Source organism: Cataglyphis hispanica, chromosome 18 (genome assembly GCF_021464435.1).
Source record: "Cataglyphis hispanica isolate Lineage 1 chromosome 18, ULB_Chis1_1.0, whole genome shotgun sequence".
NCBI lineage: Eukaryota > Metazoa > Arthropoda > Insecta > Hymenoptera > Formicidae > Cataglyphis > Cataglyphis hispanica.
In genome coordinates, this window is record NC_065971.1 from 5130603 (window position 1) to 5157637 (window position 27035).

The window sequence follows — 27035 nt, forward strand, 5'->3', positions numbered from 1 at the left end:
CGGGTGGGTCGAAAGGGCACGGAAAAAGGGTGGTCGAGGACGAGATGTCGAAGGTGCAGTTCGGTACACAAGGGATGATAGAGGGGTAGGGAAGGGGCAAGTAAGACACCTACGTTGTCTCACGTGCTATGCGGATTGCGAACGCAGTCAACACCTTCGCGTTCGAACGTATCTACGCCTACGTGGTCAGCTGTGCGACATTGCTGGCCGCCGCCTGTAATAGTATTGTCTTCGTGAGTATTAACGTGAGAAATTCGAAACGCGAGCGCGCGAGGAGAAGCACTTAATTAAGTGTTATCATGCTAGCCGCGTAATTTCGTTCTGATGTGTACGAATTAATCCCACTTGTAATTGCTGCGCATAATCTTACCTCGATGCTCGAATCGTAAAGATACATTCGCGAAATGTATATTGTTGATTTAATAGAGTTTTTCGTCTGCGACAATGCTAGCGGAGGATGAGTATAAGAAAATCTTGTAGAAATTGTTTGCGGAAAATAATATTTTTGTGTTGGATATATTATAAATAATATATTAATGAATTTATATTATTATATAGTTTATAATACAAAGATATTACTTATTTATTTTACAATATTATTTTAATAGAGTTTGCGTTTACGCAATGTGAGTTTTAAAGAATCTAGTATCAGTATCATATTGAATACACGGAGAAATTATCAAAGAGTTATCGGTGAAAGCGTTATCGAACGAAATCGCAATTCACGGAAGAGTAAAAAATCTCACTTGAGAATATTTGAAATAAATCGAATTAGAACGTCACGTTGACGTCTCTCGTGGTTGAAACAGTCGCAATTTTAAAATCAATCCTATCGGCGAATCGGTTGTCATTTCGAACTACTGTCGTATTGGTTGACATGCGAACTTGCGTTTGCACAAACGCGACATTAACGAGATACGACGTGGACGCGACATCGTACCATTTAATTGATCAATGTCATCGAGCTCTCCAGCGTAGCGAGATTATCTGTTAATGCTCTGACGAACTGGTTAAGAGAATCTCGTTTGTGTCGTAACGCCGGGATAACTCCGAGAGCAATCCGTTTAGAGGTTTCCCTCGCAACGCTATGGCAATTATCAATAAGTATCAGTCGAAATGAGCTGTGTGCTAAAACATAGAGCTTGTTTGCATCGTATCGAATTTGTTAGCAACTCTGCATTCGCGTATTCTTTTTTATCAATATTAATCGACGATGAGTTGCTCAATAATCCGAAAACATTCTTTATTAAATCAATATCACTTTTTTAATTCTTGAATTTATTATTTTTCAAATCTGCCAATCTTACTTGAATTACCATAATGTTGAATTTAATAAATCTAATTAAATTTTATGAAAAAAGTATTTCTCTCAAATATATTTCAATATTAATCGACGATGAGTTGCTCAATAATCCGAAAACATTCTTTATTAAATCAATATCACTTTTTTAGTTCTTGAATTTATTATTTTTCAAATCTGCCAATCTTACTTGAATTACCATAATGTTGAATTTAATAAATCTAATTAAATTTTATGAAAAAAGTATTTCTCTCAAATATATTTCAATATTAATCGACGATGAGTTGCTCAATAATCCGAAAGCATTCTTTATTAAATCAATATCACTTTTTTAATTCTTGAATTTATTATTTTTCAAATCTGCCAATCTTACTTGAATTACCATAATGTTGAATTTAATAAATGTAATTAAATTTTATGAAAAAAGTATTTCTCTCAAATATATTTCAAAATTCAAGAAAAATTTTCTTGGTTGTACATAAAGCAGATATTATCAAACTGATAGAATATTGCTGCGATTGTTTGCGAAACGAAGAGGAGCGCAATATGAGCACTTGAAAATGACAAAGCTAATTAAAACTGATGTTTGCGTTCAAGAACTTGCGTTCAAGAAAGGCGATTTAATTACAAACAATACGCAGGTTGTATAAATATAGAGTGTGTTGCTCATTTGCATGTATTACTCTACGCTCACGATAATGATGTTAATTCTGAATTGTATTATCGTCAAATGATTTGCATGTTTAAAATTAATAAATGAAAATTAATCGAAATTATAAAATTGCAGCTTGATTTAATATGAGATTATTTATTAACGGCAGTATATCATAATATTAAGTATTGAATATAAATCATGGTTTGGCATCTAACTTTTAGAAAAATATGTAAATATTTATTACTCCAAACCAATTTCAAGACAAGGTGAAAAATTATCGTGCAAATCGTTAGTATCTCTGAAAAGAAAAAAATTTGTTGAATTTTATACCGTGTAGAGAAAAATGAAATAAGAAGGTAATATACAATATAATAAATATTACAACAATTACAAAGTTATATTGTTTTAAATATTTTTTTTTAGTTTACTCAAATAAAAAAGTCGCACATTATTTTTACTTTGTCTCTGCAACTAGAAACATCTTTCTAAAAAGCTTCAATTTTGCAAGGCAAAGTGAGAATGGTAATTATTTTATTCGCGTACTTTCGTATAATTTTCTGTAATAAATAAATCACAGAAAGATCTTGCTTGAAATCTATGTACGTACATAATGATAATACTTTTCACTTGCAATCCAATATACGTATAATTTTTTTGTCCGTCCTTTCCATTAAGTTTACCCTTGTTTTCGTGATTGTCGGTTCTCGATTTCCGAAGGTAGATAGCTTTAAATATTCAAAAAAGGAAAAAAAAAATTTCTTTATACAAACATTATATATATATATATATATATATATATATATATATATATATATATATATAAGGTGTCGATAATTCGCGGATTACCCTTTAAGGGAAGGTAGAGGGTGTTATTCTGAATAGAAAAGTCGTGTACCATTTTGTGATTTTCTCAATATTTAAGAAAATATTAATTTTAAAAGATCAGCCAACGAAGTGCCGCGAAAAGCTCGCGGTGCGAAGATGCCTCCCACTGTCAATTGATCTTTTAAAATTAATATTTTCTTAAATATTGAGAAAATCACAAAATGATACAGGACTTTTCTATTCAGAATAACACCCTCTACCTTCCCTTAAAGGATAATCTGCGAATTATCGGACACCCTGTATATAGCATCTAGATGATGACTTTCTTCGGAATGATATTCTTAAATACAAAAGAGCGCTCGATAATTCGGAAGAGTTATCGAGAGACTTGAAGTGATCGAGAGATGTGGAGTGAATTATAAAAGAGCACTATGTCCCGAATATTTTAGAAAAAGCATTGTTTTTTTTTATCAAATAAGGACATGCTTTACTTTATGACATCTATAGTTTCATGTTATATTAAACATGTATATACGTGTAAATGTCATTGTTACTTTTTTTTTTTATAAATAAGAAACATAACATGTGTCAAACATATGTTAAACATGTGTTTTACAAACGTATGTAATCTGTCAAGATCTATTTTCTTGACAATGTTATTAAACTAATGGATTGTACGCGGTCAACGCTTTTTTCAACGATTACGTGTTTCGAAGTAAAAGTTTAAATACGTCATGTTGAGATTACAGGCCGTGCTGTTGCGCGGAATTAAATCCCAGCAGCAACTCCATGTTTTTCCGCCTTGCCGACGTCGTTTAATTATAATTATTGTCCGAGTGAAATAAATCGTCTCCACCTACCGCTGTTCTTATATTAAGTATAACGATGTCACGCGCATGGAAGTGACAAAGCGAGAGGCGTTCCGCTCTAAATTATAGTTTGCAGTAGCGCTGGCCGTGATAATTCATACTCTGGAAAACGTGATCTACGAATTAATTTGCATTGTTACCGAGATTTACATGCGAGCGTCGCGTCTGCTGTCATGTGGAAAATTTTTACAATCTATCATGAACAATCGTATGCGCGCCGCAATTTGTTTCCGGGTTGTCACTCAATTGTATCCCGTGACTTGTATTTTTGTAGGACAATTCTGAAAACGTCCGTCACTCAACTATTATTTTTACATAATTCTTTAACCGTCATTTCATTTCATTTCATTTCAAATATTACGTTCACGTATTGATTTTACTTGTGTTAAATTCGTAAGTATTAATTCGTCATTATTGTATTGCTTTTAAGAGAGTTAACTTTATGGCTTTTCAAGCCGTATTCTATTGGCTATTAATGATCTATATTGAGCCATAACATAATTAGCACTATAGTATATTACTGAATTTTTATAGTAGGTCAAGTTTCTTTACGTAAATGTTAAGATGTACAAGGATATTTAGGATTTTTAATTATGAAATTTTCAATTTTGAAAATTAATTAAATAAACCAAATGCACACGTCATAGATTTTTAGATAAATTTAATCTCTTTTTTTTTTTGTAAATCTCTTTTTTATATAAATAATATTACTGAATTTTTATTGTAGATCAAGTTTCTTTACGTAAATGTTAAGATGTACAAGGATATTTAGGATTTTTAATTATGAAATTTTCAATTTTGAAAATTAATTAAATAAACCAAATGCACACGTCATAGATTTTTAGATAAATTTAATCTCTTTTTTTTTGTAAATCTCTTTTTTATATAAATAATATTACTGAATTTTTATTGTAGATCAAGTTTCTTTACATAAATGTTAAGATGTACAAGGATATTTAGGATTTTTAATTATGAAATTTTCAATTTTGAAAATTAATTAAATAAACCAAATGCACACGTCATAGATTTTTAGATAAATCTAATCTCTTTTTTTTGTAAATCTCTTTTTTATATAAATAATATTACTGAATTTTTATTGTAGGTCAAGTTTCTTTACGTAAATGTTAAGATGTACAAGGATATTTAGGATTTTTAATTATGAAATTTTCAATTTTGAAAATTAATTAAATAAACCAAGTGCACACGTCATAGATTTTTAGATAAATCTAATCTCTTTTTTTTGTAAATCTCTTTTTTATATAAATAATATTACTGAATTTTTATTGTAGGCCAAGTTTCTTTACGTAAATGTTAAGATGTACAAGGATATTTAAGATTTTTAAATATGAAATTTTCAATTTTGAAAATTAATTAAATAAACCAAATGCACACGTCATAGATTTTTAGATAAATTTAATCTCTTTTTTTTATAAATCTCTTTTTTATATAAATAATATTAACAAGTTTATATACCATGTATAACCATAATGCACAAATAACTTTTCTTGCAATACATCGATTTAAGTAAATGATACGCAAATATTACGCATCATTACTTTTCCCCACGATCTCTTGCAAAAAAAAACTTGACGTAAATATTTATACGTTATATATGTACATATGTATGTATCGAGCACCGGTTCCCTTCTAGTCTGTCGTGTTCGCTCGCATGTTACATGTACATCTCGATCAAATAGCCCGGACAATATTCGCCAAAATTCTGCTACAGTAAACAGCCCCATTTCTCATGATTAAATCAAAACAGATTCCTGTTGCATTCGTAGTCAACCTGTTGATCGTTAATTCCAAACATCCTTGTTTCTCTTAGTGCATTATCCCGTTCCGCAAAAAGTATTTAGCCTTCGCAAAATGGAACGAATCACGCTTGCAGTTTGTTGTGTCGATTAATACGCAGCCTATAAAAAAATATATTCTCTTGCAATCTGTCATTTAAGAAATTAATCGGCAGAAAGATGGGAGAACGTCCAGCTTTATATAAAAAATTTATAGGTTTTTTTTTCCTTCCCATGTAATGTATGTTTTTTTAATTGAATCTATCAGAATACAGATTTTTTTAAGCATCCGTGCTCTATTTATTTATATTATTTATATTTTATATTATATTTTTGAAAACTGATTCAAACTTATTGAGATTACTAATAATGTTTATAACTCTAAATCTTTATAACTTTATATATACAAGAGAAAGAGAAAGATCAATAATTTTTCTTTCACAAAAGTTTTTTCTTTTGCGAGTTCTTGTTTTTTTTTTTTAATAAAATTCCCTTGACCGGATACCTTCGAATATTGAGACAGCGAGAGATCAAGACAACGGGCGATTGCGGTGATCGACGTGTATCCGGATGTGCGGCGAGATGAGCGGTTTACAAACGGGCTCGTAAAATACACGAGAGACACGTCCGTTTACGTTAACGTGTCTCTATTGAGCCGTACGCGGTAAGAGAGAGAGAGAGAGAGAGAGAGAGAGAGAGAGAGAGAGAGAGAGAGAGAGAGAGAGAAAGAGTGACAGGGAGAGAGGAGAGGCCCGATCGATCGCGCACCTTCCGCATATTCCGCGAGCGCGGCTGCGTCCCGTGATGTGTTCCGTGTGTGCGAATTCGTACGAAAAGCTATTATCCCGGGATAGAATTGTGTGCGCAAACGACCGATGTGTGCGGTGAGAGCTGGACGACTGTGCCTGCAATCTGGGGATTCGTGCGAGGACGGACGGGATGACAGGTCTTTGGCACGCGCTAGGCGCCGCGCTATATTATTTATGGAAAGATGTTGAAATCCGTAGCTCTGCATATTCGCGGTTTTTCCCGAATATCCATTTAAATGGATCCTCAAGCGCGCGAGGAACAAACGCGTGACATTTTTGCGGACAAGATACGCGTATGCAAGCTCTTTTGCTTTCTCATAAAGGAAGCTTTGTTTTTTCATGAGAAAATAATTTTTTTCGTTTTCTATGCCAATGGGTTTAAAATATTCCAAAACATCGAAAAATCATATTTTTAGAAAATCTCTGTATGTATGTATGCATATACGGAATGTATTGTACAATCTCTAACTTCCGCAATTTTCGAGATATTGGGTTAAATTTTTTTAACTAAAATAAATTAACGAAAATATTATTAAATAGATAGAATGTCATTAAAGAATGGTTGGTATTAAATTTGGTGAGAATTTGTGAAAGGATTTATTTTTTATAAAAGTTTGAATTTGTTGAGAAATGTCTGTATTAGCTGTAGCTTCTGCAAATCTTAGAGATATCTTCCTCTATGAGGAAGCAAAAATTGAAAAACTCGCTTGCTTTAAAGAGCATGAGCTTTGTGAACGAAATAAAATAATGAAAAGCAATGTGCAATTTTCTAATTTGCACAATTTTCATCTAATTTATTTTAATATCATTTTGATTTTCACAACTTTGACAATTGAGGAATAAGAATAAATAACGAAACATTATATTGAGATGTATTATGGCGCTTATCAGGATTGCCTTTTTTAATTATTTCAATCGTAAATATCAAATAAGATTAACACAAGATCAATTGATTTGACAATTCGATAATGTTTGACAGCTTTCTTTTATTTTCTTTTATTCTCTCTTATTTTTGATTATTTCAATTTTAGACAATAATTGCCCACAAATGCGGATATTCTATATTTATTCAATGAGATGTTGCCATATCGTCATTCGTGGAAAAGCATTGCGAAATTACATCCTGGTTATTACAGCTATATCCAGTTTACGTCCATGCATTACGTATCATCGCGTTTAATGGCTTTCCCTTCGAATTGCGCGAATTGCAAAGCGGATCCATCATTATTGTGCTTTCTGTGTGATTACAACGTATTAGTGCGGCTGATGATGTCGTGATTAGTAGGTGTTGCTTCATACGTAAACAAGAAGCATGTTTGAGCAATGTGTAATATGCATTGGTCAAATCAGCTCGCAAATTGCAAATCCTTTGTTTTTCTGAATTATGAAAATTATGAACTGTGAAAATACAGTGTGACGTGCAAATATCTGCGCGAAATTATCAGATTCAAAAATCAATTTAAAATATAATAGCTTCAAAGTTTTTTTGTATTTATATTACAGGCATTATTAATAAATAACGAACAATAAAAAATGAAAAAAATCGTACGTAATGACACATGAAAATACATTAGAATAAAAATTGTCGTTTTTAGATTAATGATTTCGTATTGAATCAAACTTGAATCGTTAAATGGTTATATCGATAAAAATGAATATATAATTATATATTTTGTCTTGAATTGAGATCCATTTGTGTGTGTGTGTGTGTGCAAATAAAATTAATGAAGAAAACTGGCGTAAATAAGAGCATAGGCGCGGGTATTGATGCGCAATTTTATTATTGTTAAATTCAAATAACCAATGTGCATTTAAAAAATTTTTTCCTAATTTAATTGCTCTTATCCCAAGCCTATTGCTTGCGTTATTAAAATTAGAAAAATCGCATGTACATCTCCGTTCTAGACCAATATAATAAATAGACCAATAATATAAATAAACAAATACATGTAATATTATAATTTAATCGTCTCGGTATTGAACAAAGCTGCAATAAAACAGAAACCATTAAATCACCCATGCACTTGCCACGCCCGAGAGCTTTATATCATTAAATAAATGCAATAATTGTTTTAAATATTAAGCGCGGCGTACACCTACACACGTATTCATATTTGATAACAGCAAGCGCAATAATTATATAATCATGCAAAATTTTCGAGATTAACGAATATATATAAATAATAGAAAGTAAACCGCGTACGAGAGAAAAAAGAGAGAGGAAATCGATTTAAAACATCGATTGCAAAAACATTCGCGACATAATTCAATTGATCAAGCATATAATTTATTAAAATAATTCGCAACGCATACCGCGTAAAAATTTGTTAATAATTAATTTAACTGAAATACTATTACATATATGAAAAATTCTCTACGTATAGTAAATAATTGTTGAAATTTTGATCGGATGCTATCGAAGGGTTGAATTTTGAATTTTCTAGCTTGGCTTTTTAATTAATCATTAAGACGTAATCGGTATATTTCGCGCTTTTGTAACAGTGCAGAAACGAGAAAGAACAACGAGAAAACGCGGGCACGTGTTGTGGAGGAAGAAGAGTTTGAATGCGCAACGAATAATTAAATGTCAATCGCACGCCTACTCGTCAGGCGCAGGCTTAGAATCGTTGCGCTGACTCTCTCTCTCTCTCTCTCTCTCTCTCTCTGTCTCTTTATCCCTCTTTCTCTCTCTTTTTCATCTCCGCTCATTTATCTGCTATTTATCTGATGAGCACACTAGTTAGTTGTTGTAGTTGATATAATTACAAACCGTCATCCATTTGGAGCAACAGCTATATCGATCATCGAGAATTCCGCGTCCGTATATGACGTAGCACGTTGACAAACGCCTGTCATATACAATATAAGATCGGATATGCACACGTGAAATGATAATAAGTTGAAGTAATGATACGTACAATGCATACGCGTGATAAGAGTTTAAAAATTTTTTTTTTCGAGAATTTCACAAACTCATTTTATTTCAAATGCCTAGGGTTTAATTTTAGATTTGATTATTGAAATCAAGCCCTCGACTACGTAGATGAAAATACATAATTCATGGAGAATGTAAATGTGGGCGATACACGGGACATCACAATGGAACGGCTATAAAAGGCTCTAAAAGACCGAGGTGTAAAATGACAATGGATGTGGAGGGTAAACACAAGGCGTGAGAGAAAAAGAGAGAAAGAAGGAAGGTAAGGAGGGGAGGGGAGGGGAAGGGGGAGGGGAAGAGAGTCAGTCAAAGAGGAAACGACTCGTGAAAGGATGACAAAGAGAGATGGAGTTCCGCGGAGTGGTGAAAGATTAATGGTGTCGCATAGTCCCCGGCTGCTGATTAACTTGGATTCTATCAAAGTACTTCACAATTCGTTAATCTCTTGATTATTATCTCACCAAACTTACGAACCTGTTGCACCTCCTTTTTAACGAGCAATTATTTTGCGCAATACAGCAATTTCTTTTCGCGAAAACTACCCGTTATTTTTATTATAATTATATTGTATAATTTCATTTTGTTATTATGCCAAGGCAAAACTTTCTCTTGATCTTTCACTTTATTGCGATCAAGTCCTTTTCAATATGTATGTCATGTCATATAATCTCATCTTTAAAATTTTTATTAATTTATTATAAATTGTTTTATTAATTTTATTATAAATTGTTTTATTAATTTTATTATAAATTGTTTTTGTGCACTGTTTGAAATTTAAATCTTTTTCTCAATGTCACAATAATCTTTAAAGATAAAATAATGATATCTATAAAGTTTTATATAAGGATAAGAGAAATAAATAAATAAGTAACTTATATAAAAAAAGCAAACTAATATGATTTTTTATATTAGTATAAATAAAAAAAATTTATGAGACATTTAGTATAAATAAAAATTATATAAGCACAACTTAAATTAAATATTTTAATCATAAGCAAGTCATCATTAAATACTTTAATATCATATAAGTAAATATTTTAATAATTTTTTTATTTCAATATGCAATTTCAAAAGCATATTTAAAAAGAAAACATATTTTACAAATTATTTTAAATTTTTTAATAACAATAATCTCCCTCTTAGGATATATATATATATATTAGATCGTCAAACAATTATATTTACTAATATAATTTTAATACATACATACTAATGTTTGCGGAATGGACTGATGCATCAATAATGCTAAAAGTTTCAATGTGATTCACGAAAAGTCAATACTCAAGACTAAAGAGACGACATGAAGCATATTATTATTCGCCCAGTAGTAGATATCAATGATATGAATCATCAATATATCAGTGTCGGAGAACTTTGGCGGATCGGTAGAAGTTAGAGAATCTAAAGCAAATTTAAACTCTTCTTAAATTTCAAGTTTTGAATGCCTCAAAGGTGCTTTAATTATGGTGGTAATTTGTGCTCTAATTATATACTTACTTCTATGTCCTTTATCCATGACCGGATCTCTCCTCAACTTCACTCTCCTCTTCGCATTCATTCGTGGAGCTGAAAAAGATAGAAAATATATAAGTTTGAAAATTTTATCTCTTAAAAACTTTAAATATAATGACTAGCTTTCATCTTTTGATATATTAATGATGTTTGAAAAAAAAAAAATAAACTTTATGAGATTTAATAAGAAGGAATAAAAATGAGTATAAATAAATTAATAAATAATGAAATTTCTTTTCTAACGTTGTCGTTAACAGTTATCATGTCGGATTGCTCATGTAGACTGCATTCTCCAACTACATAGTAGCTGTCTGTCGTAGGCTGATAAATAATCGTTTCGCAGAAGAATGAGTTTAATTAAAATTGCCGATGTATTTCGCGAAAATCCTTCTGTTTAATACACGTTAAGAGCAACGGTGACTATAAGAGGCGAAGCGAGAAGAGCATCATCGAGATTTTCGGAGCAGTTCCCTTTTTATGCGCCCGGGCGATTTCTGCTCCATGTAGCATGAAGACGATTTTGGCGTTAACCTCGATTGCATACCATCTATGTTCGATCTCGACACGTCACCGAAAACTTGAAAAATTGATCCAACAATGACCCGCGGACAAACTTAGAATAGGAATAGACCTGTCGAAGCGACGAGGCGAAAATGAATGAGTATTTAACCGCAGATGTATTCTTCAGAAAGACAAAAGGGAATAAGAAGTATAAAGTACTATGAGAGTATTAAATAATTTATATATTTCTCACTTAAAATAAAAAAAAAAACAATAATTTTAAAAAGTTACAGAGAGACAAACGTTTTAAAGATAAATTTCATTGTAACATGTGCAAAGAAATTGTTTAATCTTATATATTTTTAAGTTTCAAATCTCTTGAACTTCAAATGAAAAAAAAAAAAAAAAACTCGTAAAACACGCTTCTGCGTAAACTTCGTTAGCTGTGGACGCAGCGAGAGTTTGAATGTCGTGCGATTACTTAACACGAAAAGCGCTTGATTATCTTTCCATCGTGCTCCTCACTCCGCGCGCCTGTTATCACGGTGTGTTTGTTGGCGAACAAATTAATCTCCTGCGTTAAGTAAATATCGAAGGACATAACTATTTAAATGAGAAACTCGAACGCCTCCCAAGAGTATTGCGATGATAAAAGTTTGTTATAGCTAATACGATATATCTGTTAATCTTCTCTTCTTTCTCTCTTCTCTCTTTTATTTTTGATATAAAAAAAATTTTTTATACAATAATTAAAAAATTAACAATTTTTGAATACGTATATGTGTGTTTGCATGATGATAAAATTGAGAATCGACAACAACAAAGAGTAATTTACATTTAAAATCTTTTCTAAAGAGTCTCTCGTAGTTGTTAAATTGTGATATATTTTTGTTTTACATTAAAAACATAAATTTAACGATTAACATGCGAATTGATTAATTCACGACACCTATTACTGCTCTTCGTCGCACACTCGTGTGAATTTCCTTTAATTCACGAGATGTTGCGTAGACCGTGCCTCGGCCCTACAGGCATAAATCAATTACGTGACTCACTAACAGTTTCAACAAACGACTCTCTCGTGTAAACTGCGTTATCCGTCGTCGCAGCAGCAAACTTGCACATCGTAAAATTACATACAATCACTTTAGCACAGGGGTTATCTTCACACCTCCTCTTAACTCTCTGCTCTTCCCCTTTGTCTCTCTCTCTCTCTCTCTCTCTCTCTCTCTCTCTCTCTCTCTCTGTCTCTCTTTCTCCTTCTCTCTTTCTATGGAGAAATTCGCTCTCACCTTTTTCATTGCATCTCGTGCGCAGCTTGTTGCATCACAGCTTATCGGCGAAACAGACTACGGCGTAATCCACCTTTCGATCGACATTCCGTTAATGAACACGTGGACAGATCGCGATTCGCACGTAGCTTTCGTAGCATGTCGTGTTGATACGCGATAAACTGGCGTCGTTGCAATCGATATAGCGGAGCTACGTGGGATAGTCGCTTGTCGAGCGAGAAAAATGAAACGGTTTTTCCAGCTGTAACTCGGTGACCCGCACGACGAGAAGGAAAATACGCTGTGTCGACCGATCTCGCGATAAAATTCTCCCGAACCCGTACATGTTGGCAGTCGTCCAAGTGCTTCTTGCCGCGTACTTTTCAACTGTCCGCGTCAGCTGTCAATTTTCTATAAACGCGACGGAACGATATCACTATCGTGTGAAATAATTTCCAAAACGAATTCTCTGATTCTTAATGTTTTTCAATTAAAATTAAGTTTATATAAAAGTTCCAAATTGGTCAAAACAAACCGGGATACGCGAAGGAACCAGCGCAGTAATTTAGGTGCAATTTTCTAGTTTATTGAAACTCTGTAACATTCGCGAACGTTTCGGTCCTTTCTTTGACTCATCCTCAGCGCAAATACATAATAATAATAAATTAATTTCGACAAAGACGCACGTAAACGTATTCAATATGTGAACATTAAACGCAGGGCATGTCAGTTTTGTTAAAATAAAAAAAAAGGTTAGACAAAAAAAAAAGATAAAAGGGTTAAACAAAAAAAAAGATAAAAATTAAAGAAATTCAAATTATTAAACAAAAAAAAAAAAAAGATAAAAATTAAAGAAATTCAAATTATTAAACAAAAAAAAAAAGATAAAAGGGTTAAACAAAAAAAAAAGATAAAAATTAAAGAAATTCAAATTATAAATTAAGCGGTGTGAGCGTCATCCATAGGGCATGTCTCTTCCATTGTTCGAGGGCAGTGGAAATGTGGATACAATCCATCAGTCAATCGTGACGATTCTTCACTGTATGCCATGAATGAGCATGCATATCTGAAGAGTGAAGAAGATAACACAATGGAATATATATATATATATATATATATATATATATATATATAAATTTTTATAAAAAAGACACACCTCTAAAGAGACACTTCAAATTTAAAACTTACGAAGTGATTGATTGATCCCATACATCGTGGTATGTCGCATAGTAGTAGTTGTAAATTTTAAATTAATGATTAATAAAAGTGAACACAAGTAATAATAAGACCACATTGCTAAGCTTAAATTAATCAAACAAGCGTATTTACACGTAACACGTGCGCAGTAAGTAAAGATGTGACTCTGATATAAGCGATTTAAAGAGTGAGCGAGATCAATATAACGTCTGTAATATGTCTAGGCCAATGTATACAATCAAAGGTTAAACTTTCGGGAGCTTGTTTATTGTGTTGACATACGCCTCATGCAAGCCTTCGGTATCGGTTTGTAAATTTAGGCTGTTATTCCGTCTTTTGATAAATAATATTTCACTTATCAGGCGTTTATTATAAATTGTTTCTATGTCTAATATTTTGACATCGTTCCATTTAAATTATTTCATGATTATGTTGTAATCTATGGTCAGTAATAACGGAATGTGACGTCGTATGTGGTTACGATGTTCTTTGATTCTTGTTTGTAATTGTCTGCCTGTTTGGCCGACATACGATGCATCGCAATTTATTTTATAGATAATGTTGCTACTTGATGCTTTAGGTACCTGGTCTTTATGTACTTTGATGAAACGATGTAATTTGTTTAAGCTAAAATAAGACAGTCTGACATCCAAATCCTTTGTTATACTCTTGATTCGTTCAGAGATGGATGGTACGTATGGAATCGTGATAAATTTTTCTTTTCTTATTTCCTCAATCTCATCAGACGAACTATGATTGTTTTTATTATGATTAATTTTTCAATTAATGATTATGTAACAATCCGAAAACTTGATAGATGTAAAATGATTAATACAGTTACATTAATTCTCTCTTTAATTCTCGAGCTTCACAATGAGAGAGCTGCGTTATTATACACTATATGTATATTACTTATAAGTAATATTACAAATAATTTAAGATATAATTATTAATTGAACAAATTTTAAATGATTTTTCAAAAAATATGTTCACACGTATTTTAGGAAATTTACGAATCAATCTTTCTTTCTTTCTGTATTAAAACACTGTGTATTTAAATTACTTCAAAAGATAATTTTCTTTTAATTTTAATTAAACGTGATAGAAGCTTTTATCGGAAGGCTTAAAAAAAAACTAGGTCAGCTATAATAAAAAGATACTGCATCGAACTAAGTTAGTCTCTCGATTAATGGTGATAAAATCTTTCTGCTCACAATGTATAATAAAAATTATTCATATACGTCTCACACACACACACACACACACACACACACCACACACCACACACACACACACACACACACACACACACACCACACACACACACACACACACACACACACACACACACACATCACACACATATATATATATATATATATATATATATATTATATAGTCCATATTTAAAAATTATATTATTTTTTGCAATAATATAAACCAAGAAAACTAACATGAAATAAGAGGGATATAAAACGCACTTTAATTGAGATGCTTGTAGTTTTTTAATCCGTGCAGAAAAATACTTATGTATTTATTAAATATTTATATAATTATTTATATTAAGTATGTATTAAATATTTTGTACCAACTAATAACTGATGACATGATTCTTCGGATAAAAAAAATTTTGAATTTTTACAACAATGAAACAGCTTTCAATTCAAAACAAACTTTATGCATTCGATTATACATATTTTAAAAGGGGAAATATTCATCTTGCAACAAATTGCAAAACGCAATCTAAACACTTTCGAGTAAGAGTCTTTCGCGATATATATATGCATTTTAATGCATAGTGTACATGCAACAGAGCCGTCTCTTTTTTTCCCTCATAAATATTTAAACTACGTAAATACATATTTTGCAAGATATTTATCCATAATTATAAATTGTATGAAGAAAATACTATGATAAATTTAGAAATGAGGGAGAAGAAAGCGCGTAAAAGTGTTTGCAAATAATTATTATGAAAATGAGAGATACAAATATACTTTATCTCGCTGTAGGAATACATGACATTAATAAAAAATTATAATAATGAAAAATGAAATAAAATGAAATATAATGATCCCTTTATTTATAGGACGGAGTAAGATCCTTCCGAGGCCCCATCAATTGTACATTATAATATGAATCTTCTGCGGGAAAGAGGATTCTGATAAAAGCAGGTCGCGCGTGCAAGTCATATGCAAACTAAGGGCGATATTTGATTGTGCTCGAATCAGGTATCACACCAGTCTAATTAACCCAAATGTCACGTTATTCTAGACAAAGGGAGAAAGAGACAGCCGGCTTGGTTTTCCCGTAGCAAATTAAATGGTATTTGAACACGACACCTTGGGCACTGAGTATGGAGTTCCACGATGACCTCCGAAATTAAATTCCAGATTCCTAATTAACGAGATTTCACCACTGGCGGATACAAAAAATTCAGGATTAACTGAAACCAGTGTTATCCGCGAAATTGAATCACTGCCCAGCGAAGCCCTCGAAGCCCGATCGATCATACGCACTCCCTTTCCACGTACAACTTTTTTTTTTTTCCGTAATGCTAATATTTGCGTACCCGTGGCGAAAAATTCCTGCGGTTTGTAGATACTCGATATTCCTTTAATAAAGTACAAAATTATCCGTGAAAAGTTAAATAATTAAATATTGAGTCCTATATTATCCTCACCCATTACACGATCAATTAATAATAAAGGAAAAATTATTTTTACGCGTGAAAGGAATAATCAAATTTTGCTATATTTAAAATAAAAAGCATGTCTTTTTGTGAGATTAATAATACGAATATTTTCATTCTTTACGAGTATAAAAATATTGAGAGGAATATTGAGAGACGAAAGAAACGGTGATAAATCAGCCAGAAGTATATTGTATAAAGAATTAACACTTTTCGGAAATGAAGTTTCGATTATTAAGTCTTACCAAGATCACTGTCGACATCATGAATGACAATCTTAATGCCCTCTCCATCGACCAGACTACTCTGTCGAGGCAATTCGCGTTCTTCAGCTGCGACCCTGCTAACGGCTGTTGAAGGAGCACCTTTTGCCGCTCCTGGTTGAGCTGATGTCAACGCCCTTATCGCGTTTATGTCAGGTCTGAAATTAATGTAGAATACCCAATATGATTAGCAAAAAAATCTTTCTAATAATGAATAATTCCTTATAATAATTATTTTAGAATAAAGATATTTTTGTGAGGTTTAATTAATTTTTGCAACGTCTAATTAAATCTGAAATTCAGTAAAACTCTTTAAGCCTAAAAAAATAATCAAGCTAAAATCAGGATTATTTTTATAAACTAGGATATTCAAAATATTCCTATATATATATATAAATTTTTTAAATATTCTATTTTAAATTATTCCATTTTAAATTATTCTATTTTAAAATATTTATCATTTACGTATTTCCAACGACGTGAGCAAATCACAAATACTAGCAAACTATGCGATCGACGTCTAAAAACTTCGCTTGAGAAACTAAAGACATTAATATAAGCCGATTTAAACAACTGATTACAAATATTATATAGGTTAGACGAGAGAAAATTCAAACTATCGCGGATTTAAGCCGCAAGATGGATATTGATCGTCCATATTGAAGCAAGTTTTGCTATTACTAAACTATCTTGGAATAATTGAGATAAGTTTATTAATAATTTCGCCAAGCAACGCTCGGGGCAAAGGTTAAAAAATGTTACAGCCAGTATTGACTCTCAACTTTCTCAGTTAAAATTGTAATAAGACTTTCGAGAAATATTATTTTATTTGCTAAATGATATGAAATTGGTATGAAACCATGTTGACTTAAAAATAAATTTTTATTTATGTATAATTTATATCAAACGATATAATTAAAATTTTTCTTGCTTCTAAATAGTTATTTGTAATTTTTAATTAAAAGTGAGTTTATATTAACTGAAAATGCAGATTAAAGAAAATGGAGTTCTTTTAAATTTCATATTTAATTTAAGCATTATTATAATAATTTAATTTTTTATTTCAAACATCTCGGTATCATACATCACTCAAATTACAATTTCGTACGAAAAGAAAGAAAAAAACGATCTTTTGCGAGCATAATAAAGAAATTTGACTTTATACTTGTCACGCTTTAATTCATCAAATTCTCTAACTTACAACATAAAACAAGTTTAATCTTAAATTGCATTTTCTCTGCGAGAAGAAAAAGCAAAGAATATGAAACATAGTCAATCTCTCTACTGATATTTTTACCAAAGAAAAATAAAGTTTTTTGTTTTATTTTTTTTTCTACACTCCAACGACACTCTCAAATGTAGCCCCGATTGCGTTAAATTGTTCGACTCGCGCAATGAGCATCGTCGAGTAAGCAATGAAATTATCCTCCCACGCTCAGCGTGATATCATGGACACAAATTACCACCCTAATTCCGCGCTATAAAGGCTAAAGAAGCTTAAGTTTGAGGTTCATAAAATAGTCTCGACCGCCGTAACTGCTATTTCTCCCCGTCGCAGAAAACGGCTAATAGCTTTCCGGATTTCGTCGGGTACATTTAACGCTAAATGCGAGGTCTGATTTTTAACTTGCGAGATAACTTTGTGAATGATTTTAATACACGAGACGTAAAACTTCAATTATATCTCTAGACTTTTTCGAAATTTAAATCACTTCAAGAACCGATCTGTTCATAATTTGTTTTTCTAAAGAATAATATTTTTTTGGAAATGTTTTTTTAAACAAAATAATTCTTTATACAATAATATTATAATGTATTATATATATATATATATATATATATATATATATATATATATATATATATATACAGTGTTTATAAAGTTTCTTCCCACTCTCTATATTTTGGAAACGGCTTAAAATTATGAAAAATCGCAAAGTACATGTTCAATCATTTTGAAGGATTACTCTCTTATAGAGGTTGAGGGAGTTGTCTCCTCAAGAAGAACCCCAACTTAAAAATTTCAAACAATATATTTTAATATGAGAGCTCCAAAAATGAAACTTTCTATATTATAGTTTGAAAAGGCATAAAAGAAGAAAATTTTTTGGCGCAAATCGGAGGTTGATGCATTGCCCTATTTCGGAATTATTTAGAGTCAGAGTTTGAAAAAGTCAATATTCAAAAAATCTTTTCTCTATTTGGAAAATCCTAAAAAAAAACATTCGAGATGTGAAAGTGTTTGTCTTTTTAAATCTTTCCCATAAAAAAATTCAGATTTGACTTTGGTCCTATAAAAAAAAAATAAAAAAATTGGCATCTTAAATTTAACAGTTTTTACCTTTAAAAAAAAAAAAAAAAAACAAGATTAAATATGAATTTTTCAATAATGTATCGACCTTCAATTTACGCCAAAAATTTTCTCTTTTTATACCTTTTTAAGCAACATACTACAATATGAGGTTTCATATGAAATTTTTGAGTTGGGGCTTCCCTGGGGCACTTCTTGGCGAGACAATTCCCCTCTTCCTTAAAAGAGTAGGCCTTCGAAATGATCCAACACATTATTTCGCGATAAATTTGGGACGTTTCCAAAATATAGGGGTTGAGGACAAATTTTATAGACACTCTGTATTAAATTGTGTTTCATGTATAAAATGCAAAATTTCTTTGAAAGTAATCTCTTTCTATATTGATGTGAGAAATTTTGTTCTATTAATGTAGCTTTCCTCAAAAAGATCGATTAATTTGACGTTAAATGTGAGGTATGAATATGGTTTCCAGTATGTAAACACATGCCAAGAGGAAAGCATCGAAACATCGGTACACTATGAAGTAGTTTGTCGTATATGCGGAGCTCTCGACATGCATCGTATCGAAAGTTTCCGGCATAATCCTGCAAAAGTTTCCACGTAAAGGAGAAATTTCAGCGATAGTTACGACAAGGGCACTCGCTACAAACTAACGAAGAATATCAATAGAGTTCCATTTTCGCGGTAAATTCTTTGATTGGAAACAGAATAAATAAAGAGAGTGTGCATGAAGAAACATAAAATGTCAAAGTGTAGTTTTTGTATTTACGAAGAAGCACGAGTGATATACACATATATTTGTTGAACGATATTTTAATTGGAAGCGTACAACTTTTTTAATATGTGTCAAAAAATATCGTAACATTAGTTGTTGAATTCTCGTTAAAATTAACTGAAAATGCATATTGAGATGTTATACTGCACGGTCCATTTACATTATGATGACTTTACGAGCCTTTGGCGGAATTTCTTCAAGATTCACTTCAGGAAAACGTAAACGAGCGATCTTGGTCGCTCATTCGCAAGAGAGTTGGCTGTAAGTTCGACTCGCACAAGAGAAATACGAGAGTGATCTTAGAATAAGAGGGCGAGTTGATGGAACATATATATGTCTGCATCGTATTTCCAACGTTTCACTTACGGAATAACGCAGCGGAAAGTTGCTCGCTTCTCGCAATAAATAAAAATTCATAAGTCGGTTGCGGGCCGATTATTCGCAAACGATTGTCTGAAAGCCCCCGCGGCTACGCTGCATTAAAAACAACCATATCATCCTCCCGATGCGTATGACGTTGATGCAGCCGCCCCGCCGTATCCTCCCGTTTTCCTCTCGCAAATTGAAATTTGCAATTTCGCTGACGATCGCGGCAGCGCGCGTGCCCCGCAGCGCTGGGCTTATCATCTCGCATTTTTATACGCAGCGCGGAAAAATCCTCCCTCCCCGAAGAAGAAAAAAAAGAAACCGAAAAAAAAAGCGATGCAAACTCCGAGGCGAATAAAACAGATTTCAAACGAGCCGTGCAACTTTTAACGAGTCTCGAGTGTTCCAAAAGCGTTTCCGCTTTCCCCAAGATGCATAATTTCGCGACCGCGGCACGCTCGTCGTTCAATTGTTTTCGAAGAAATGGAAAAAATTGAAAAAAAAAATGCGATAAATCACTACTGCACGTACGAAGTAGTATTTTCTCGATGTGATTTTTTTTTTATGTTCGTCGCTAATGGTATCTTTTTGTTAATTGTATTCTGTTCTGACGTAACGCAATGATATTGAATTACGATGATATTGTAAAATTTTCTTTATTATTTGATCACCTCTTCTTACTGTCTCTTAGTGTCTTATTGTTTTCGGGACATTTGTAATTGCATTTTGAGTCTGTCTTTGAAATAGCTTGCATCGTTGCGCCCCAGAATACAATTATAGAAAGAAGGTCAATTTTCCAAGGCATTTTCCTTATTTATTACAGCTGACACACGCAAGAAGAAATATATATATATATATTACAAATTCTAATATATTATTTTAATAAATTCTTGTACAAAAAGCAAATACATGGGATTTCACAATCCTGACTCTCAAATAATATCAATTATTCGAATGCAATTGGAAAAGAGATTTGTCTCTTCTATTCATATTACTAAAATACCTTCTTAATTAAAGAAAATTCTTCAATTTTCAACATTTAATAATGCCAGAATTAAATTAAATTTTTAATTTGATTTTTGTATTTTTTTTTTTTTTATTTTTTATTCAATTTATGTCGAGGAAGAATTGATCGAAGATTCGTCAAAGAATAGAAATGTTATTAACAACGAGCCATGACTATGTAAAGGCGAGATTGCTCTGCGAATGGACCTTCTTTCATCTTGCACTGATAGATCTTCCTTCTATAACCACGTTTAATCATACGAATTCGTACTCATGTGGTATCGACAAGAAGCGATTTTAGCCGCGAGCAATCGACCTTTCAAACGTAAATCCGTCGAGTTGATAGAATCTTGCGTTAAACGCACGACTTTGTCGAATGCTAGAGACGTTTATTTCGGAGAAAATAAAAATACTACAGCCGTGGGCAAAACGTTTTTGCAAACAGGTCGCGGCATAGGTCGAGATTGAAAAGTAGCATGCGATCACGCATCTGATTTTTCCTTTAAGTCTTGATATTTCGATGTAATAGAGAGTATGTTTTGGTACGGATGATAAGATCGCGCGCATATCTCTTTCTCTCTCCCTCTTTGCAAGGTTTCCTTTTTAAATCGCTGCCTTAATATGTTGCAGTTTTCCATCACAGTGATCCTCCCTTCCTTTTACATACAAACCTTTTTCTGACAACATTGCCAATTACTATGGAAGTACATCTTTTCTTTATTTGTAATTTGTGACGAGAGATGCCATTTCAGAATCATCCGATATAATTATATCTTAATTTGCATGAATATATCTTAAATTATATCTATAAAACATTTATTAAATTATATCTTAAAACAATTATTTACAGTTTTTAATCGCAATATTAATCAAATATAAATCTTCTTATTTCTCATTATTATCACTATGATCATTATTCAAATCTCTATATTTAAAAATTTTTTGAAAAAATCCATACAGAGAAACGACATTGTGAATAAGCAATTTTTTAATATTGATTTAATAAATGAGAACTCGATAGAAAGAATTAAATATACCTAAATTAATAAAGGTAAAAGAGAGCGTGGTCGTAGTGATATATATATATATATATATATATATATATATATATATATATATATATATATATATGACTTGCGTTTCTCGATATTTTCCGAAGACATTTTTGGTCTTTGTCGCCATTAACCTTTAGAAAATGGAATTTTCTTGCTAAAAGCGTGCCTTCAGCTCACAAATTAAATTCCAAACGTATATTTTTCTTTTAAAATATAAATTGAAATCAATATATGAATACACATTGTAAATAAATTGGCAAGGATGAGTGTGATGTACGTGTGTATGATGATTAGGAAAAATTTTCAATGGATTAGTTTTAATATACGACAACCTAACCGTCGTATAAAATTTAAGCTACATATAAGCTTGAAAAAAGTGACAGATGAGACTAGACTTGAAGAGGATAATTTTAAAGAATGTGGACTCTGCAATTGAAGTGATTAAATACATCCAATCTAGATTTTGACATTTGATTCCAGAATTGAATGTATGTGTGCTTCTCTCGTTAGATTTCTATTAAATCTCTTCTTTTTTTTTTCATTTACCATATAGGAAGCCGTATTGCATTCAGATCGAATTCTGCGATCAAATGCAATGTCACATGTCAGCTTTAGAAGAGCTTTCTCTCTTTTTCTCTCTTTCTTCCTGCCTCGATTTTGTGCGCGGGTTAGTCGGTGATAGATGGAAATTTACAAGATCATATCCCTTTATGAGATTCTTCTCATTCTTTTCATCGCGGCTCATTGAAGCCACTCTTTGAAGAAGGGAGAATCGCTTAATTGCACAGTGCCATCACGAACTCCAGCGGAATAAAAGCTTTTCCTAGCCGTTTCGCCGAATAAGAATGAGCTGCGCAACGATATCGATTAGGACATATTCGAGAATTTGCGGAAAAATAGAATCTTGCTTTACTTGCACGGTACTTTAGCGTTATTGAGAGAAATGTAATTTTTCTTCGACAAATGAAGAAAGAAGACACGAGAAGCATATCGTTAATAAAAGCAAATTAAATTTATCACATTTTATATTACTATTACACTTATAATTTATTTTAAAGGATAAAATTATTCCCAATTTATGAAACAGATTTACAATTTAGATTCGAGAAGCGTAAATATGTTGCGATGTTGCCACACAGAACATTGCGGCAATGTTGCTGCAATTAAATAAATTTTGTCACCCAGCTAGGATTAAGCAAGTTCTATAAAATGCGATAAATAGCAGGCTCGTGTTCGTACATTAGAGTTATCACAGTTTAGTGTTGAAGAAAATTCGGGTCATATAGCAAATTGGATACAGAATAACGAAACAAGATAATTACATAAAATCGGTAAAGTAAATGAAAGGGAATTAAAAGTTTGGAAATTAAAAAATTATCGTGGCTGGAAATACAGGATACAAAATTCGTAAATGATAATTAAAACTTTTACTGTTGTATTTCGAAATTTTGTTGAGAAAGAGAGACAAATATAAGCTATTATTCTTTCTTAATTTCTCTCTCTCTCTCTCTCTCTTTCTCTCTTTCTCTCAATATAAATAACTTTTTACTCAATTATAAATTGCATCGTTAAAATAAATGAAACATAAATGGAATATTGTCTTCAAAGTTGGGGTATTCGGCGAAAAAATTTACATTTTTTATTATATAAGTAATTTTTTTCAAAAATATTGCAGTTGTTATAAATACATTGTTATATAAACCAACTTAAAAAAAAAATGTTCTTTATCGTCTTTTTTTTTTTTTAATTTCTCAAATTGTTTTAATATTACCAATTTGAAGATGATATAATTAATAAATTTAAATGATTTTTAGATTATAAGAATGTAAATGTTATTGTGTGAAAATAAAGCATGCTCTTGCAGAAGAATTAGATTTTTAAAGCAATTGTCAGAAAAAAAAAGAAGGAGAAAGAGAAAGAAAGAGCTCGTTCTCTCTAACTTAATATGTCAGGTGGGTTGAAAATACATCGACAGCAGTTGAAAGTATGCCAGTTAAGGCGTGCGATACTTGGCAAAATTATCGGGACAATTTACCCTGATTTCCGGCGGTCTACCAAGATGACGATACCTAGGTCGTGATTGGCGGATCTCTCGATGCAAGCATTCGAGGCACGACCGAATTTCGACGTCGTGCAGCAAGGCCGTATTAAAGCGCAAGTGCCGCTTCTATTCTAAGCCGCTCTTCACAATGCAATGTTTAGCCGGTATAAGCCAAAATAAGCCAGGAGAGGAAATCGAACATTCGTTTTAATTCGTAATACAGCCAGCTGTTTTCTATTTCTCTCGTCTTTCCCGATTTAGCGACTCGCCGTGTCGCTTGGAAATTGAGGTCAACGAATGGTGCCGCTTTAAGATAGTACACTTTGATCGGTTGCAAATAATCAATGACCCTTTTCGAAAGTGTAAAAACGGACTGGTATTTTGAAAGCGTTTCGTATGTACGCTTCGTTTACCAGATTAAATTGCATGAGCTATGTTCAATGAATTCTTTCTAGTTTAACAGTGTAAAACTATAGCATTTTAGACAGTTAAGCAAACTAATTTATAAGAACATTTCACAGAAATTTACATTTTAAGAACTAATTTTTTTAAAACAATTTGGCAAAAAAAAATATATATATATATAAGAGTTGTAATAGAAATTGTATAAAATTATTTCTAATACTCTTTTATGCATTTTGTGTTTCACAAATGAATTACAATGATTAAAATCATCATTTATTATTACAATCCTTATTTTTTAAATTAATATATATATATATATATATATATATATATATATATATATATTTTATATATTTATAAATATATAAAATATATATTTACAATATATATATTTATTTAAATATATATTTATTAAATATATACTATACGTATATATTTTTTAACTATTAAGATTATTAATATATCTATTGTTAATTTAAATTTTTATTATTTTCGCAAAAATAGAGAAAAATATTTATTAATTGTAATTTTTATTTTATCAATATTGTGTAATTTTACTTTATTCTGTCCCTTTGTTTAAAATGTGTATCAAAAATAACTCTAATATAAAGAATTGACGTGTACGAGCGTTTTAATTTTTAACAATACCCATACGAGATAATAGCGATTATAAGCAATTCAGATGCTTTATAACGCTGGCTGATAATCTTAACAGGTAATTCTCCTCGGGCTTTTTCACTCGACTGATAAAAAGGCGAAGGGTCGCGCAGGTTAAGCCAATTTTGACAAAGGCGATACATCACGTAACGCGCGACCCTTTCATTAAACATCTCCAGACCCTTCTTATAATAAGCGTAACGTCTGAGGGATGACACTTTCTTGCCCAATGTCAGACCTTTGACTTTTCTTCTCGTAGAAAACGAGAATGAAGATTTTTACCGCAATCATTGAATCTGCGGACGAGCCCGGGACTTGATAACCCGTAAAAGAAATTATTTTCTAATATATGATTATAGCGATTACGTGTGTGTGTTTGATTTTAAATGTTAAATTAATTAAAATTTAAGCTTTTAGAAATTGAAAGTGAGATTACTTTCCAAGATGTCCATCTGAAAGCAAAAGATATAAATAATGCAAATAGAAAGGAAAATAAATATATATTATTGTTTGAGAGAAATTTTAATTTACCTTTCATTCACAACACAAATTTTCGACGCGCTATACTGTCACACATTTGAAATTGACATTTTTAATTTAATTTGCAATTTCATTGTATCGTATCCATATTTCGAGTATCGCATTTTACGCAGGCGCAGACCAGTTAATATCACAAACTTGTCTTGCTGCATATTTTCGAATAATCGTTATATAGCGTGGAAGATTAAGCTCGCTGAAATTGTAACAGTTTAGAACTCGACTTTGGCGAGAACCGCAGATGCTCGTACACGAGTAAATGCGCGCACTTAACGAAGACTGGGAGGGGGAGGGCGAGAGAGAGAGAGAGAGAGAGAGAGAGAGAGAGAGAGAGGAGCTGGATAGGTGGGTGGCATTAATTATTTCTCTAGTAGCAAACTTCCCTGTTTGCGATCCCCTCGACTTCTTGCTTGCAATACACATATATGCGCTTATACAATACACGTTGCATTCTGTTCCGTCGGGAAAAATAAAAGGGACGCAACCGCACGGGGATAAATGGAGGAAGCGAGAGAAAAGGGTAGTGAATCGATTCTCATTTTCACCACGCTGAGGGTTAAGAAAGGATGTTCAGTTCTATTATATCTACAGAAATATAATTTTCCATCAAATACACATACTTAGAAAGAAGATACTTGTAGCTTGTCATTAACACTAAGTTTAACTGAGTAAATTTTCTTTCCTTGTCTACGTACCATTAGTAAGATTAGCAAGAAACTATAGAATCGCTGAGATTTATTTAATTTAAACTATCAGCGTAAAAGAGTTTTAACGAAATGTAAACGCCATAGCAAGGTTTCTTTTCTTCAAAAATAGATTACGCGATAAGCATTATCTTGTTTTGAAATCTGAATATATTTCATGACAGCTCGATGTAAATAAAAAATTCCGTTTTATGTCAAGAAGTGTTGGAATGGAAAATCAACATTTTGAGAGTTTCAATAAAAAGATTCTGTCATCTTCGCAAGAGATAATTTGTATGCATTGAATACTTTAAGTTTCTTCCTTCATAATAATAAAATCAATAAAATATATTTTTGTCGATTAAAGTAAAAACTTCCCGAACATTGTTTAAAAAATATTTCAACAATGAGTTTATTCAGAAATATGCCGCTCTATATTTCTAGATACCTGAATTAATTCGTTGAAAAAAAAAGTCAATTTTCTCGATTTGTCCACGCATTTTCTATATAAATGACCAATCTTACTAAAATTATTAAAACTAACCGAATTATTTAACAATCTAATTTTGAATATAAG

At 31.7% G+C, this 27035-nt stretch overlaps 1 protein-coding gene across 1 annotated transcript in view; it reads right to left on the minus strand.

The window, feature by feature from the left end:
• LOC126856246 (regulating synaptic membrane exocytosis protein 1) overlaps nt 1-27035 on the minus strand; it is a 161459-nt gene that overhangs the window by 42956 nt on the left and 91468 nt on the right. The window contains exons 10-11 of the mRNA XM_050604587.1: nt 16605-16780; nt 10687-10755 (exon numbers count right to left, since the gene is read on the minus strand). Of these exons, the coding sequence (XP_050460544.1) occupies nt 10687-10755; nt 16605-16780 (245 nt within the window). The remainder of the gene's footprint in view (nt 1-10686; nt 10756-16604; nt 16781-27035) is intronic.